Source organism: Drosophila arizonae, chromosome 5 (assembly GCF_054131065.1).
Source record: "Drosophila arizonae isolate 15081-1271.41 chromosome 5, UAZ_ARI_1.0, whole genome shotgun sequence".
Lineage (NCBI taxonomy): Eukaryota > Metazoa > Arthropoda > Insecta > Diptera > Drosophilidae > Drosophila > Drosophila arizonae.
This window is the reverse complement of record NC_142925.1, coordinates 20,999,303-21,018,193: the sequence shown is the minus strand read 5'-3', so window position 1 is coordinate 21,018,193 and position 18,891 is coordinate 20,999,303. Positions and strand designations below refer to the sequence as shown.

At 31.4% G+C, this 18,891-nt stretch overlaps 1 protein-coding gene across 25 annotated transcripts in view; it reads left to right on the top strand.

Annotated features, from left to right (window-relative positions):
• Window positions 1-18,036, top strand: part of sm (heterogeneous nuclear ribonucleoprotein L) — a 215,972-nt gene extending 197,936 nt beyond the window's left edge. For all 25 annotated transcript variants that reach the window (XM_089470386.1, XM_089470385.1, XM_089470384.1 and 22 more), the window contains one exon: window positions 1,972-18,036. In XM_089470386.1, the coding sequence (XP_089326512.1) occupies window positions 1,972-2,108 (137 nt within the window). In that variant the 3' untranslated portion in view covers window positions 2,109-18,036. The remainder of the gene's footprint in view (window positions 1-1,971) is intronic.
• The last annotated feature ends 855 nt before the right edge of the window (window positions 18,037-18,891 follow it).

Sequence of the window (18,891 nt, the reverse complement as noted above, 5' to 3'; positions counted from 1 at the left end):
GTCGAACTAGTTTTTAAATTAAAAATGGATATTTCTAGATTGGCATCGAGTTCGTAGAATTGATTTGAGAGGAGTCGTTCGATAGGCAATCTTTATCGTAGTAACCAACGCAGTTTTACTTTTTTTTATAATATTTTCGCATTTTAAAAGGTAGTAGATAGGGATATGCTTGCTTTGAAATATTACGGTTATAAATGCTTCAGAATCACATCCTTTATCTATATATAAAGCTTCTCTCTAGTATTTTTTTCTACTACTCCTGGTTTTGAGTCTCGATTAAAAACAATGTGGCAAGCAATACCTTCTGCTAACGATTCCATTATAAATCTCTATTTCTCATGTAAAGCACTTAAAGTCTGAATTCAAATCTATTCGATATGCTGCACCAAAATATCAATGGCCTTTCATTTCAAGTGCTCCTGCTGTGCACTCTCTGCAAATACTAGAAATATTATTCGACTGGAGCATGTTAACCTATTTATTATCTGCTGCGTGCTTTAGAGGACACGAGGACCTGGTACTCTCATTCCCAGTCCCATTCGCATTCTCATTCGCATTCGTATTCGCATTTAATATGCACTGCCCCGAATAATTTGCATGCATTGGCCTGGCATTGGCACACCTTTTCACAGGTGCTGTGTGGTGCACAAGGGTATATTCTGGTATCATTGTTCACACCTAGCGTAAAAATCTTTTATGCAAATAGCAAAGCCTTGCGAGAAAGTTTTGTGCGACGGGCGAGGAGAACGCAGAGCAGAGCAGGCAATGCCAACTCTCGTGTGCGTGTATAAATATATATGTAGTGTATATATGTTTTATTGTGTATGTGTGTGCATATGTATTTTGTCAATATTTTGGTGGGTGTTGTTTGCATATTTGATGTTGATGCATTTCTGCTGCTGCTGGCAGCGCTGCTGCTGCTGCTGCTGCTGCTGCTTCTGCTGCTGCTGCTGCTTCTGCTGCATCGAGGGCCCGCTCGAGTGCATGGTAAATAGTAATTAAAAATGTAAGGAATGCAAATACACTCGAATAGCACACACACACACGTACGCACTTCACACACGCACACACACGCACGTATTGCCCGCAGACGCGCGTGCACACAGCAAATGCTAAATGTAAACAGATGCCGTTGCATACTTTCAGGCTGCACAAATTATGCATCTAGCAAAATATTTTTAACGCTTTCTCCTCACTATAGCATGCTTATAGATTTATGTGCGTGTGCGTGCGTGCTTGTGTCTGTGTGCTCTGCTGATGGTTGGCAATTTTTACATTCGAATGATTTTGATTGCATTGGACCCCAAAGTATTTTTATGATGGTGCCCGCATTTAATTGGCACATAAAACTCGCTTAGTCGGTTTACCAAGTACCTTAACGATCTATTGCGTTTGCCAAGTCCTTTCGCTGTGCCCCTTTTAGGAGTAGCAGCAGGGTATATCAGTTTCGTATCCATTCTATGGTAATAGTACAGACGGCGTCAGTCTAGCCCCACTTTGCTATTATAGGGTATTATCAGCATCACAATGATTTTTAATTGCATGCAGCTTCATATAAATTCAGGCTCGATGGCTTTTATTGCCATTAAGATGGTCAACTTTGGTCCTGATTGTGCAACAAAGTGGAAATTAAATAGCCATTTTCTATATAGCCGATACCCCCAACTCCCCCTCCTTCATCTCTCATCCGCCTTCGTCCCTCCCAACCGTCCTCCCATCAATCATTCATCACGAAACTCTGCGAAAAGCAAATAACTTGATTCAGATATACAACACTTATACACATTACTACAACAATACTATGAAAATACATTTATTAGCAACGAAGGAACCCCATTTATTCTATAACTATGCATTTCTTTTCACCCCGTTCTTTATTTTTTCGGTATGTCCACCAACCACAATCCTGCGACACAAACAAACCAAAAAAAAAAAAAAAAACAAAATCCAACATCAACAACAAAATTTTAGGCACTAAATTCCCTTTCATCATGAAGCTGTGCTTCTCCTCGTCGAAGAGCATGAACGGGGCCTGGAACAATGCGGCCAACGAGGGCATGATCGAGAAGGAGAATGACGGCGATGTCAAGGTGGAGATTTACAATTGAGATTTGATTACCATTGTGTAAGCAGCCAACAACAACCAGCTAAACGACACAACAAACTACAACAGCTACAACAACCAACAAACAACAACCAACACAAACAAACAGTACAGGAGGCGTATAATTGATTATGGAGCATATTGGAGCGCGACGGGAACAGAAGCAGATCCCCACACTTCGGCAGCAACAACAACAACAATATGAATATTGAACACATAATTCTATATATATATATCTATATACAAATATCTTGATGGAACGAACAACTAAACTGTGGTAGTCAAGAAAAACAAGAAACAGCAACAGATCTGATTGCATATGCATATGCTTAATTGAATAATTGACAACCAAACTGACACACATATATATACACACAAACACACACACACACAAACACACTAACTTTAAACTTAAACTAATACGAAAATATATTTATAAATATATTAAATAAAGAAATCTTTACACAATTCGCAAACGCATGTAACTTTTCAACGCGCCATTTACTTGTATTTAAAAGGAATTAAGTCTAAATCGAATCACAATTAAACATAATCCCAACACATTCATCTACAAAATGGCGTCGTTCAAAAGCAACACACATACCCGCTCGCTCCCTCACACACTCTCACAAAGACACACACGCACACATACATACCCACACTGTCACACATTTAAACTTAAGCACTTTTTACATGCGTTTGCGTCCCCAAACAAGGAAATGTTATTAAAATTGTGAAAGAATAGCAAAAAATAAAAATTAGGTTATAAATTGTTTAGTTGCATTCAAAACAAAACAAAACAAAAACAACAAATTTAAAACTGAAACAAACACCAAAACATTGACATACAACAAACAACAACAAGAACATCAAAAAATAAATAAATGTTTCGTTTTTTCTTGCTTTGAGTTTGTAAAGTTTCTCGTGTGTGTTGCACTTGATGAAATTCTAGAAAAAACATTAACAACAACATCAAACAAAAACATCATCAATCATTACAAACAACAACAAATTGTAAACAATGTAATATGCAATTAAAATATATTATAATAAAAACATAAAACACACACAAAAAATGCAAAGAAAAAATGAAAACAAAAATCAACCGACTTTTTCAACTACATTATACTATATATATATATATAAAATATATATAAAAATATTTTAGTTAATTATATATCATTTATTTAGATTATATATGGGATAAAAACAAATGCAACAACAAATTTCTTTGGACAATATTTCGACAAGTATTTCACGTGTGAGACAAAAATCTGATGCTAAAAATAAAATATTAAATCAAAATACTAAAAAAAAAAAAAACGAAACAAAACAAAATTAAATGTTGCGAGAGCGCAAAACGTGTAAAATTAAACCAAAAATTTAGCAATTTTAAATCAAATTTATTAACTTTATTTCTAAAACGTAAAACAAAAGGGAAAAGAAAAAGAGAACTTGCACAAGCCAACGTTTTTTTCTTTCTCTTTTTTAAATTATGATTTTTATTTAAATTAAATATATATATATATATATTAAAATAAAAACGACAAAAAGACAAGAGAACATTAACATAATTTATGTGCTTAATTTACAAGAAGGGTTAAAACAAAAGGCATAAATTTATATGTATGAGCTGTATATGTATTTAAATTAATATTAATTATAATTTTACACTAAATGTAAAAAGCGACAACTAAAAAAGTATATTAAGTGCAGAGCGAACTTGAGACAGGCATATAAAAATAAAATACCATACATAAAAGCTAAAAAATTAAAAATATAAAAAATAAATGCATATTTTTGAGGCGTTTTAAGACAAGAGAGCCAAACATTTCACAACTCCAAGTAATTTTTGGCGTGACGCATTAAAACAAAAAGTAATTATTTAAAATTTATAAAGAAAAATAAAAGAAAAAAAATATCAGCAATAAAAGCAACAACAACAACCATATCAAAGGCGTATGTTAGATTAATGATAATATGAAAATGAAAAAAAAAAAGAAACAATAATAAACATAATAAAATAATTATTTTCATTTATTTTAAAGCAACTGCAGCTAGTTATAAAAACTAAAAGAAAAGCAAACACTTTTTAAATATATTATTTTCTAATTTTTAGACAGTCTGTATATTAAGCAGGGCGAAGTTCTATGTTCTAAAATGCAAATCAACGAATACTATATGCTATATAGAGCCGTTAAACGAATTTTTCATACAAACAGCAAACAAACACACACACACAATACACACACCCACAAAAACAACAACAATACACACATACACATATATTTCTCATTCTAATGTGCAATTATTGCTTTAACAATAAAAAAAAACTCTCATTTCTAACTAATTTATTTGCAATTTTTGTGCTCATTTGATTCGTTTAGTTTTTCATCTAATTTCTATTTTTTTATTAGTTTTTATGTAAATTGTTGTAAATCGTATAAATTGTAAAATATTTTTCTATAATTAAGTATAATTGTACTTAATTTAATGATTTATGGACAAGAGCATAGAAAAAATTAAATGAAATGAAGAGAAAATCTCGTTAATTAAATCAAACAATTTATTTTCTTAAGAACTTAAAGCAACAACGATCTTGAAGCTCCTAATTAGTGCATAAAGAAGTAAATATTATATACTTAAAATAAAAATCTAAATATATAAACAAGCTAAATTAATAACAGTAACAAATACAACTTGGTAGCTATATAATTTATATATATATAAACTGAATAACAATCAGAGAAAGAGACCATTCAATATGGATTTTTAAATGTTAATTAAAAAATATAATTTAATTTTTTATTTCTTATGAGTTAAAGCAAACAATCTATATATCTATATATATATTTCGATATGTATATATATAAATATATATATATATATATGTATGTGTATGTTTAATTTGTTTTATTTAATATTTAAATTTTGTTGTTATTTTTTAACGCGTTTATTGTGTGCCCAAAGTTTGTAATACGCGCGCTCGATTTTTTTGATATAAATATATATATGTATATGTAAAATTATTTAGCAATTGTATTTTTTTTGGTTCATCTCATCATCTTAATTATCTGACACACAACATGGCAAATCGAAGATATATGTATTATGAAATATGTGTTTTTACAGGAATTGAAACGTGACAAATAATTTGCTTAAAAGAGAAACTAAAGAAAACTCGCAACAAGCCACATCCTAGCAACGCACAGCCTTACGCCCGACGCCCATTTTAGTTCTTATTATTTTTAATTAAATAAAAGAAGAAAAAAAACGAAAAAAAGAATAACAAATTACCATAATAATGAACTAAAAACTCTATACCAAAAAACGATATGCCAAATTGTTAAATCCTGAATTTTTAACATATCGAAATTTATAAGGCCGATTCAAACGATTTTACAATTTAGGCATAACAAATGATGATTGAAATTTGAGGTAAAACTAAAACGAGAGGAAAAAACCAGCGTTTGAAAATGCTCTGCTATTTCGTAGCATTTCGTTGAGCTCTCGCTACCGCTCTCATTTTTGACGAGAGCCGTAGCAGAGTTGTAGCCTAACAATAAAAAGTTTGTGCTCTGCTATGCTCTCAGTTTCGTCTCGTCAAAAACTACAGCAGTAGCGAGTAGCACAAAAACAACTGATGTGCTACGCTCTGCCGTAGCGGTAGCTGAAAACAGATAGCGAAAGCGATAGCTGAAAACAGCGAACGAGATGAAATCATAGCGAGATGAAAACGGAGCGAGATGATAACAGAGCGAGATGAAAACAGAGCGAGATGAGAGTCAAACAAATGTGCGAGAGCGATATGAGCAGGGCTGTCATTTTAGATTTTTTGCCGTCAGATCTGGCAAATGGGAGCGATTTGAGCAGCCGCATTTTGTTTTGTGTTTATTTTTACTTCAATTTTTGATTGATGTCAAATTAACGTAGGGATAAATTGTGTAGTTACAGAAATCAAATAATAAAAAACATTTTTTCAGTTACTAAATTAGAAATTATACTCAAAATCTTTATTTATATTCATTTTCAAATAAAGACAGATGAAAACAGAGCGAGATGAAAACTAGTAACTGAAAAAATGTTTTTTATTATTTGATTTCTGTAACTACACAATTTATCCCTACGTTAATTTGACATCAATCAAAAATTGAAGTAAAAATAAACACAAAACAAAATGCGGCTGCTCAAATCGCTCCCATTTGCCAGATCTGACGGCAAAAAATCTAAAATGACAGCCCTGCTCATATCGCTCTCGCACATTTGTTTGACTCTCATCTCGCTCTGTTTTCATCTCGCTCTGTTTTCATCTCGCTCCGTTTTCATCTCGCTATGATTTCATCTCGTTCGCTGTTTTCAGCTATCGCTTTCGCTATCTGTTTTCAGCTACCGCTACGGCAGAGCGTAGCACATCAGTTGTTTTTGTGCTACTCGCTACTGCTGTAGTTTTTGACGAGACGAAACTGAGAGCATAGCAGAGCACAAACTTTTTATTGTTAGGCTACAACTCTGCTACGGCTCTCGTCAAAAATGAGAGCGGTAGCGAGAGCATAGCACAATTTTTATTGCTATTGCTGCTATAGAGTAGTTTTTGCAAACGCTGGAAAAAACCCAGAATACTTTCACTGAACAAAACTGCTAACAAAACATAATCCCCATTTGTTAAAAACAAATAGAAAACCTTGAAAAAGAAAAAAATATATATATAAGGAGAAACGTATGTAAAATATGTGCTAGGCCTTCGTAGCCTAAGCAATGAGTTGAGTTAAGATAAGTGTGGTGGTTCATTTGAAAAGAAGAATCCTAGCCAAATTGTTTTTATTTGATTTGTGTTCAACAATTCGAGCAATTAGCCAAAAGAAACTTGAAAACTTTAGTCGCAATTTCACACACAATTTTGTTTGAAAAACATTGGAAATCAAATATGGAACTAGCTAAATTTCGTTAAACGCAAATTGATTATATATTGTAAGGTTGTTAAAAGCGAACTGAAGAACGCTCCTTAGTTCGGCACAATTTTGCATTTGATTTGAATTATTTTCAATTTCATAGCAAATATTTTGCAAATCTCTTTTGATTGCTCCTCCGCCCTATTTTTTCTGATTTGTACTGCCGCGTAGTTTTCAACTCTAAATAAAAAATATGCGCATGGGGCACAAGGTAGGTGCTGTTTATAAAATAACTCGAATTCGATTTCTTTTACCCCCGTCGTCGTCCCCCACAATTAAATAACTTCCCTGCTCGAAACGGTTTTACTTAGTTCTTGTAATTCGCATACACAACACAGTGACACAACCACAAATACAAAATATGGACCAGTTTATTCAGCACTGAATTGACAGCCACCAAGAACAAAACAAAAACAAAAAAGCAAATAAAAGAATATGAAACAAACAATTATATACATTAATTGATGAAACCGTCCAAATATGATGAAACAGCAACAACAAAAACACCCGAAACACCGAAGACACGAGTTGAAAACTGCTATCCCACTAAACAACAAATCTTAAATCGACTGCGTTACCACGAAACGATTTCTTGCTATCGATAATGCAACGATAAGACAAACAAAATCGATATTTATCATAAATTGCATTTGCTAAGCAAAATGGCAAGACAAAGAGGGGCATTGATACGCTGTACACGAGCGCAGATTTCTCTTTTTTCAATATATTCCTTTAGTCAATTTACATACTGTCGATAGTTATCGATAGCAAACATTCTTCAGATGTCTACTTGCCTAACAGTATGCCACAATATTTATCGCCGATTCAGCGCTTGAAATCATTTTCAGTCCAACGCAGTCGATTTTTGAAATATTTCTATACCATGCTGCTTACACGAGTTACAACTACAAAGCTTAACAATGACAAAACATTTTATTTGCTAACCTCTAAAACAAAAACAAAAACTTGCAACAAAATTTTTCTATGAATGAACTTTTTACTTGCTAAACATTTTTCTATGATTTTGGTTTTTCCAGCAAAACGAAAGAAATTAAAAACGAACAAATGAAAACACTATAAACAAAACCAACAACTTTGTACACCGAAACGAATTCATAATAATCGTATGATGAATATGCATATTGAGATTAATCCAAAACAGGAAGAAAAAAAAAAAGAAAACAAAAATTGAAAAGCTACATATGAAAAATCCATAAAAGATACAACTACAACTATATTCTTATAGGCTTATAGTTTATACTTACATACACATACACACGTACATACTTATATATATATCTATATATATATAAACAAATATTTACATATAAGCTATATATGATATAAACACGCATAGTAATACAATACACACACACATGCATATATAGGCCATATATGTACATATACATATAAAGAATTCATTATATATCTATATATGCCTATACATATATACATATATATATATATATATATAGTTTTTAACAAAAATAAAAAGCAGCGCGTGTCAATTTTAAATGCAAGCAAAAATATTTAAAAAAATAATAAAAATCAAAGCGAAAATTTATTCGCTTTGGCCTGTTGAGGAGAACATAACCAAACGTTTACATAATTACACCACAAATTACACAAGCTACACACAAACGGCTACAGACATACAGACACACTGAGACACAGACATAGACAGACTTCCGACAAAAGTTTTAAAACTAAAAAAAATGAGAAAGGACAACTGCATAGTGTGGTCGTACGCGTAATTACTGGTGATAATTTTGCAAAAATCTTTAAAAAAAAAAAAAAAACTTAAAGAAAAAAAAAGAAATTATTATATACTCGTGCATAAAATTTACACAACGTACTGTAATTGCTACGTTTACTTAGAAGCTATCGATTCCCATAAGCCCCCATTCGCCCCATAGATGTCTATACTAAATACACACACTCACACAATACACACATACATATTATGTATAATATATGACCCGAAACATTCCCCATTTTGAGTGTCTCAATTAAAAATTTGCCAAATATTCGTAACTGAGGCATATTTTATTTCAGTGTATTAGCGAATTAGGCAAACAGTATTTCAGCCTTTATCGTAATTGCAATATATGGCACATAAAACAGTCCAATATACACACACGTGCACATTCATACACACACACACGCACACATATGAGGGCACACATATTTTAACACATCTGGGCTCTCCGTTGGGGCATTGCTTGCGATTTAAGGCAAATACTTGAAATAATTTATTGTTTCATTTTAATCGCTGGCAATTTCTCCACATGTGCGTTTGTATATAAATGTGTGAGTGTGTATGTGTGTATGTATGTATGAATTGGTAATAATTGGAAGCATTTCAGACTCCTTATAACTGCTGAGCGTGAGTGTGTTTCTCTATGTTGATAAATAGAAGTTTCTATGTGAAAATGAAAAAGTTTTCTGTACTATCGATAGTTTTTTGAGAACTATCGAAAATAAATTTAGTGCTTCGCAGTTTATTTGTCAGCATTTTTAAGAGAGTTCACTTCAACGTCCAGCAGAGCAGACACGACTCCTAGATTTATGTGACAGGACATCGACCGGTTGTAAACTAACACACACAGACACACACACACACTGCATACAATTTAGATATAGAGCTCGAAAGCAAGATGTAGAGCATAGAGGAGTCGCAGAATAGAGTTGTTTAATTTGGCGTGTGCAATATATATAATTTGACTTGTGTTTAGCTAACACAAATTCTTAAAAAATAAATTTAAAAAAACTAAATAATAAAATAAAATAATAGTAATGTTAATATGCAATTTAGTTGAATTTGCGTTGAACGTTTTAGTTTAGTTAATGCATAAATTTAATTTTAGTCTCGATTGTATATGGCGGAAATAGTTTATATAATTTCGCACACACTAATACACACACACACACATAGCCACTTGTTAAACTAATCCACCGAATAAAAACAATCTCATTAAACTAAATTTAATTAAATTAAATTTTAAAAACAAAAACGAAACATGACAACAACAACAACAAAAACACGAAACTATTTCCGCTTGCTTACGTAATTTGTTTTGTTTATTGAGTAGGACTAATATTTATGCCGCGACTGTCGAGACACGCTGAATGAAGTGTAGCATACCTTTGCGGGCGCATTCGAATCTAATCATAAACAACAACAGCAACAACATAGCAACAAATTTAAATTGAATTTTCTAAGTGTTTAGTCGAAAAAACGTAATTTATTTAGATCAAAATAAAAAGATAAAAATGAAAAAAAAAAATCGAAAAGAATAATATACATTCACACATAATACTTAACACTCATACATTTATACATACAAATATACACACATATATATATATATGAATAACATAATATACTTATTACACACACACATAAACAAATACATATACATATACACATACAGTCATACATATTAACAAAAGAGAAAGCCTACAGAAAAGCCGCTAAATTCGTACTAACCATGAATTTGTATAACTACTTTTCAAATTTGTATGAACCATCTTTCCGAAATACACGTTTCTGCATCTCGTATACACACACACATACATACATTCATATACACACACAGGCATAGAAGTCATTCAGTGTTCATCAGAGTTAAAAACTAAATCCACAAATTATATCACGGCACAGCATATTTGTTTACACACATACTCACACACAGACAAACACACACACACATTTACATACACTTATACAGTCACATAGTATGACAAATTATAAACAATTATAAATAAAAAAAACAAAACAAAACAAAAAACTACTATTTATTAAATGTTGTTAGCATTTCGAGAAAAAAAAAACATTAAAAAAAAACGCTGTAGTGCAAAATACAAAAAAGTAAAATCTTAAAAAAACGAAAAAAATTGTAAGCGAAAACATTAAAAAACTTACTTAAATTTAAGCAAAAATACAGTCAAAAAATACAAAAGAGAAATTCGATGCAAACGAAATATCTCTCATAGAAATACAACCACAACAACAATACAACAAATACAAAAACAATACATAATACAATTCTTTGATCTTGAGCGAAACAAATAAATGAAATACTTAAACTTATACACAAAAAAAAGAAAAAAAAACTCAAAAAACTTTGTTTTATTTCCCCAGAAATAAAAATCCAACAATATCTTATTTTCACAAAAGAAAACTCACATATACTTTTATCATATTTACAGTTAACAAAACGCAGTACAACAACAACACAACAACAACAAAGTACAGTTAGTGGCCGCATTACAACAACAACAACAACAAAAAGCACCACAGTCACCAAAGCCCCAATCAAAACAAAATCTTCAACAACAACAACAACAAAATACAACAACAGTAACAACAACAACTACAGCTACAACAACAACAAGAACCACCTCCATTACAAGAACTAGTCCCAAGTACAACCACCGATGTATTTCTAGTCCAAAATTTGAATGTAGTACCGAAAGAATAAACAAAAACATCAACATCGACAAGAAAAACAACAACAACAACATCTGCATGAGTTGCACTTATAGAGATTTGATTTCGAATGCATGTGAGAGATTACGAAGAGATATAAAACATATATTCTAAAGCAAACATGTTTAATAATTCCATTCGTGTCACCTTCTCATAGTTTAAAAGAGTTTAGGCCAAAAGACATTCAGAAATAATATTTTTGATTAGAATTCTCTCATTTAGCTTTCGTATATTCAGTTGATTGTGGAAATGTTGAGGGAATGAAGAATCAATCATCGTTTCAGAGTTCGTTTTACCACATTCCATAACTGTTCCACATTTTGTATATATTAATTACTTTAATATGTTTAAGTACGAGCTGTAACTGTTTCGGCTTAATCAATATCAATAAGTTGCTGTTGCATTTATTTACAATGTTTTTAGATATTATATTAGCATAGCTCGCAAATAGTTAACCATTTTATTCTTTACGCTGCGAAATTAAAAAAAAAATTCACTCGCTCACACTCTGAGCAAGAGCCCTTAGCTCATTTCGTTTCTGTTTTCTGTTAATCGGCTTCAGTTGAACTTTTTATGGGACGCTCTTTCAACGAACCTCGTTAGAAAACGATACGACTGACGATCGCACGATGAGCCTAAGTGAGCAGAGACTCAACGAGCAAATACTCAATGCATACGGTCTTCACATTCGCATAAAAGAGAGCTACCGATGTGTTAGGGTACAGAGCCCTCGCATACATAACAATAGATGCAAAAACGACTTTTTACTTCGTTTAAATCGGAGATCCAGAGCAAACAAAAGATTCTGCCCGATCGTTAATGAATTCGTTAAATAACCGACGCAATCGCTTTGCTCTCTGATATTTTTCTCAGAGTGTCAGTCGACGGTCGACGGCCCATTGGGAGCTATACTGTTCAGCTTCTCAGAACTGGATGTGCGTCTTACTGTACTGGAAAAAGCACAAAACAGGCAAATAGTCAATTGAACAACTCTTCTAGTACAGCCTTTTTAAGGACTTATGAATCTCCATACAAACATAGAATTGTTTCAATTTTATATTTTAAATTTTCAAATGTCTGGACTCGAATTAAATAAAAGATTATTAATACCTTACGGTATTAATTTTATTTTATCTGTAAATATTTCTTCAACAAATCTAGTAATTTTTATTATTATAGAAATATGTTTCGAAATCTTAATAACAAAAGAGAAATCGAGATTCAATTAACCAAATTTTTAAATTTTCTATCTGCCTGCTGCATGCGGTAAGTAGTAAGTTACCGTTATTTATAGAAATTCTTTAGTAAATAACAGAAAGCCCTGAAATTTAAATGGTTGATTTAAATCTGAATGCAAAAAGATTCTTTCCGCCCTTTGCTTCTTAACCCATTTTCCGTTTAACAATAAACCCAATGGGGGTTTCGACAATGGCCAATGGAGCGCATTCAATTGTTAAATTAAATTGTTTTCATTTATAATCGAATTTATTATTGGGCTAAACAAAAAAAAAAAAAAAAAAAAGAAATCGGAAATAAACTCGCATGAAATTAAATTCAAAAGCCTCAACAATTTCATTTAGTGCAGGCGCACACTGCTCATAGACATATAAACAATAATAAAATGCGTGTGACAAACCGAAATGCAATAATGTGGAAAATTAAGTTAAAGCAGCGCAAGGCAACGACTAAGAGATACCCAGCTTAGGTTGAGCTTTGATATATATTATAAATATTCTTTACATTCCGAAAAAATAAATCTGGGCATATATGGCTCCCACACTTGTTAAATAATAGCTAAATAAATAATTTTATTAAATCATTCCAGAGTTTATAGATCTAATGCAATTGACTCTAGCTTGGCTGATTATTAAACCGTAAAGATAGCTAGAAAGATTACTGACTGCCAGCATCAACATTTTTCTCTCTTCTCCTTCTTTGCTCTTCACCTTGCACACCCCATCTTCCATTTGCTAACAATACAGGGTATTCTGAAATTCAAGCGATGCGTATTTTCATTATTGGCCAAAATGCAGCTGAAAAATGGTTTAGGCTAACAGCAGGCTTTGATTTCGCCGAACTTAACAAGTTTTAACTTTTGCCCCAAAGAACTTCAGTTGAATTTCGTACGCTTGAATGATTTTTTGTGGGAAATTTCGTTGAATATTGTTTAATTAGGATGGGCCTAAGCCTACTGGGGGCTCCCAAAAGAAACACAGCTGCTGAGCTGAGCCCTAAAGAAGGGTTCAATTTGTTCAATTTATCAACTGGCTGCGTGACATATGTCCGTCCGTGTGTCGGTGGGTCTGCCCAGCCCTTTAAAGGCTGAGCATCAGGCTAAGCTCCTGTCTGGCTCAATAAATAATTTACTTAAGCTTAAGTTTTATGCAAAGCAGCAGCAGCAGCAGCAGCACCAGGAACACCAGGAGCAGGAGCAGGAGCAGGAGTAGCAGATATCTCTTGCATTGCATTGGTAGCTTGTGTAATCCTTTGTCTATTATTTCATTTGTCGAAACCCGACTTACATAAATATTCCATTTAAAATGCATGCCACTGGGCAGTGGAAAGTGGGCAGTGGGTAGTGGGTAGTGGGCGTGGCTGGGACTGTGGCTAAAGGTTTATCCCGGGTATTTGCCTGCCATTGTCATTCCGTTTGAGTCTCTCTAGCTCTGGTATTTATCTTAGCTCGATGTATTTAGTTTCTCTTTTCATTGTGTTTCATCTGTTGCCACAACATGGGCTGCGGTTTTCTTATTTATTTTCTGGCTAGTTTTAGCCTTTTTTCTTGGCTCGCTTCGTATGGTATCACGTGTTGGCTATTGATTGATTGCAATTGAGCAAATATATATTCAATTCATTTATTATATATATATTTTTATTGAATCAATAAAATCGTGTTGCCAGTAAAATTTTAGTTTACACATTCATCATTCATTAAACTATCCAATTTCGAGAATGAAAAACTGAGCTTATTTACTACAAACCGAAACTAATACACACACATATATAATACTATATCTTGATGCAATATTTTCTATTTCAGCTAAGTGAATTTATCTGCCAATTAAAAAACAAACACCTGAATACATAAATCTGTTTAGTCTTTCCGCTAAAAATCTCAACAAATTATGATTATAAACAAGTAAAGGGACCAAACTTTTGTTGCTTTTAAATCAAGTTTAAGGAACATATTTTGAAAGCTTTAGTTGTTTCATTAAAGACGAACTCCTATTTTAAGCTTTTCAGCAATTTGGTTGCATAACAAATATAATAAAAAAAAATTAAACATACAAAATAAACTAAAAATTTAACATATTGCCTTGATAAAAACAAAAACTTTTGCAGAATTTACTTTAAAAATAAATGAAAAAAAAACCAAAAACAACTATATATATACATATATCAGAATATAAAATAAATACTTGATATCATAAAAAGCGTCAATTTGTAAATACTAAAAAATTAAATAAATGTATTAAATTATTAGCAATGGAAATGAAACAAAAATTCATATAATTTTCCTTAGCTTTTTTCGTATTTATTTTGTATTTTTATAAATGGGTTGCTATAAGAAATATGAAAGGAATATAGTATAAGCAAATTATTCAAAACATAAAAATTAAAAAAAAAAAATGGGTACAATAATTTACATTTAAAAAAGAAGAAGGTAAGAAGAAGCACAAGGTCCAGTTAGGAAAATGAAATCAAGTTGCTCATAGATTCTAGTTTTCTTCGCTTGATGATATGAAAATTAGAAGAAAAGAAAAATTATTGAAAATGAAAATGAAAACTAACAATTAAGCATTAACAATAACAATAAACTACACCAATTAACGTAAACGCACTTCAATTAAACCTAGCTTAGTGTCAATTGTCTCTCTCAATTATTTTTGGTCGTAATTTAGATGGAAAGCAACTGCACAATAATCAATTAACTTAAGCCAATTACATATAGTATATATACACCAAAACACACACACACGCGTATATATAGATATATAGAATAAATGCACTAAAAGATATTATTTGAAAACTTCGGGTGTAATTAGAAAACTAATTTTGTGTATTTAAGCAAGAAGGAGTTCGATTGAATGCATTTCCCGATGCGTGCGAACCAAACGATCCTAATGTCAATTTCAAGTTAAACTTAACTGTAGTCGTGTAATTATATATACCATATATATATTTACACAATATATATATATGTATACAGTTAAATAATTAAGCCAAGAAAACAAAAGTAAGAGTAAAAAAAACAGAAATACAATTAAATTCGATGTGCAAAACGAGTTACTTTAGCCACAAAGCAAACGTATTTTATGTAGTAGTTGCAAAAAAAAAATAACATAGAAACAAACTACTTTGTCGTGACACACACTCCCACACGGCTCTACACCTACACACACACACACGCACAACACACTTCCGCTTCCAAACTCAATTTGTATTGTGTATAAAACGAAAAACAGAAGTTGAACAAAGCAATTCGAAAGAGCGTGATGTATTTCATTTAGTTTTTGTGTTTTTCTTTTGTTTTGGTCAACAAATCAAATGTGATTTTGCTATATATATATACATATATATGTATAAAGAAAAAAAAAAAAAGATTTATATATATACAATACATATGCACTTAACTATGTACAATTTATGGCTCTAGTTTTTGTGTATGTGTGAGAGAAATTATTGTAGCATACTTTTAGGCAAAGGCCAAGGCTTAGCGAATTTTCACACAAATTATATATGTGTATGTATACTCGTTATATAGTATAGAGTGAAATTGTGACTTGATTTTGTTCGTTCAGTTCTTTAGCTCTATCATTTCTGTTCACTGAAGTTTTTTCACTGACTAAATGTATAAATGGAGTCCAAATAAAAGCCACCGCCTCTTTATCTAAACGAAAACATAAACTTAGAAAAAATTGTGAACAAATTGTGTCTATGCTATATAACTGTAGCTATAACAACAACAAGAAAAATAAGAAGTATAAGTGAATGGAATAGCTCTACTCTAACGTAATGCCAGTTCTATAAACGTACGTCTATGTATAGCTATAGTACTACATACTGCAGCTCGAGTAGTCGTGCTCGCTCTTGTAACTAAAAGATACTTATATACAGCATATATACAGCATATATATATATATATATATACATAACTATTAAATACTATAGAGATAAACATATATATATATATGTACTTATACAGGATAATCTTATATATATACACATATGCAAAAACTCCTTTTTGGACAAATTTTTCGATGTTGCTAACTACAGTGAACACACACAACAACAAACGACAACTAAAAGATAAATAAATTATTAGAAAAGAAACAAAGCAGAAAATAAAGACATAAATTTGTAAGTAGACGATTTGTAACTGTTTGTGCTGCAACCTGGTCGAGTATAAAAGAAAAGTGAACAAATGAATCTCAACTTTAAGAGAGAACCTATAAGAAGCCCCCTCAAGCAAAACTGTATAGAGCAATTGGCTAACAGCTGCTTCAAGTCTTATCAATACTTCAATAACTCAACTCGAACTCTGTTCACTGAATGGAATTAACTCTGTGTACATTTCTGAATAAGTCTCGCATTTGATGCCGGCGAATCCACTTCGAGCACATTCAAGCATTCTAGCATTATCTATATAAATGTATCTATAACTTTGTATCTATCATGTTTTAGAACTACCCACCAGCTGCTCTTCCAAACAAGATGCATAACAAAATGATAACCTTTACCAAATCGATATACATATATAAATATATATATATATATATACTATATGCTGGGTGTGTATCCAGATCTTAAGACATGTTTGCCATCACCTACAAGAGATGCTCTTCTCAACGCTGACTGCAGAAATACCACCATGTTTAACTAAATATTAAAACTCAAACTGAAAGACATAAAGTAAATCTTGAATATATATATATACATATATGTATTTTAAAGCGTAACAACTGTCTCTGTAGGACTCCAAGGCGAGGCTCATGTATACAAAAATTAAAATAAAATGAGAACATCAAGTAAATACAATTTAATAGCATTAATTAAACTATAATTAATAAGAATAATAATTATAATATACATACATCAAATATATTTTATTAGTAGCAAAATTTAACAGAACCGACTACAATACAATACAAACAGCTAAAATGAGAAATAATAACAAATTAAAGTAACAAATTAAAAATAACTAAATAAATGTTATATAGCTGTTAAGTGTGTATTGAAAATCATAAAACAAAAACAAAAAACAAAATGAAATGGCAACTCAACCAACAAAAAGTTGTTAAGTTTTTCCGCTTTAAGTGTCAAATTAGCTAAATATTGTAATTATAAAAATAAAAATAAAATAATGAACACAAATACATATAATTGCTTGATAAAAAACAACTCTATGACAACAAAGAAACCATTTTTAACTGTTAGCGCAAATTTTAATTGTAAAGAAAATAAAAATTTAAAATAAAACAAAAAAAAAACTATTTAGTTAAGCGCATTGCGTCATTTGTTAACAAAATTATGAAATTTTATTTAATTTTTAAAGAAAATGAAATTTAAAAAAGAAATGCCAAATATGAAGCAAACTTAAGCAAGGTAAACATTTACTTTGAGGCCCAAAACAAATGTTGTCTAATCTTAAAAAATTAAAATTAAAATAATTATAAAATACAAATTATCAGACAACACTTAAGCAAACGCATAACAATAAACGTTAGAACGGAAAAGCAAAACCTGGAAAGCCGCGGAAATTCCCAAAGAAAACCAAGGAAAACGAAAAAGAGAAATATAAAATTGTTCATACATAAAACACGTAATCGCATTCGTACTCGTAATAACACTTGCGCGATAAATAACCGAAAACAGAATAAAATACAGCAAATACAATAACAAAAACAATTACCAGAGTAATACGAACGCATTGTAAGCCGTGGCGAGGCGATAAAGAAAACTTTATGCAGACAACAACAACAACAGCAACAACAAAACATATTGTAAAAGCAAAACCGAAATGCGAATAAATAACAATTAAAATTAAATATTAAATTAAAAACTCACAAGCTTTTTATTCACTCTGGTTGGCGATGGGGCTTCAGCTTGTGTTCTCTTTCCCATACATATGCTTTATATACCCTGTAGACGAGATGTTGCAAGGAGGCTGGATTTGTTAGAGACTGAAGATGACAATACTTGATGTTTATATGCCTTGCATTATATTTGTAACTTTTCATATAGAGTAGCAATAATTCAAAATAGCAAGGAAATCAGTTTTTTTTTTTTTTTTTTTTTTTTTTTTATTTACACAGAAATTCAAATTATCGAGAATTACTGAGAAC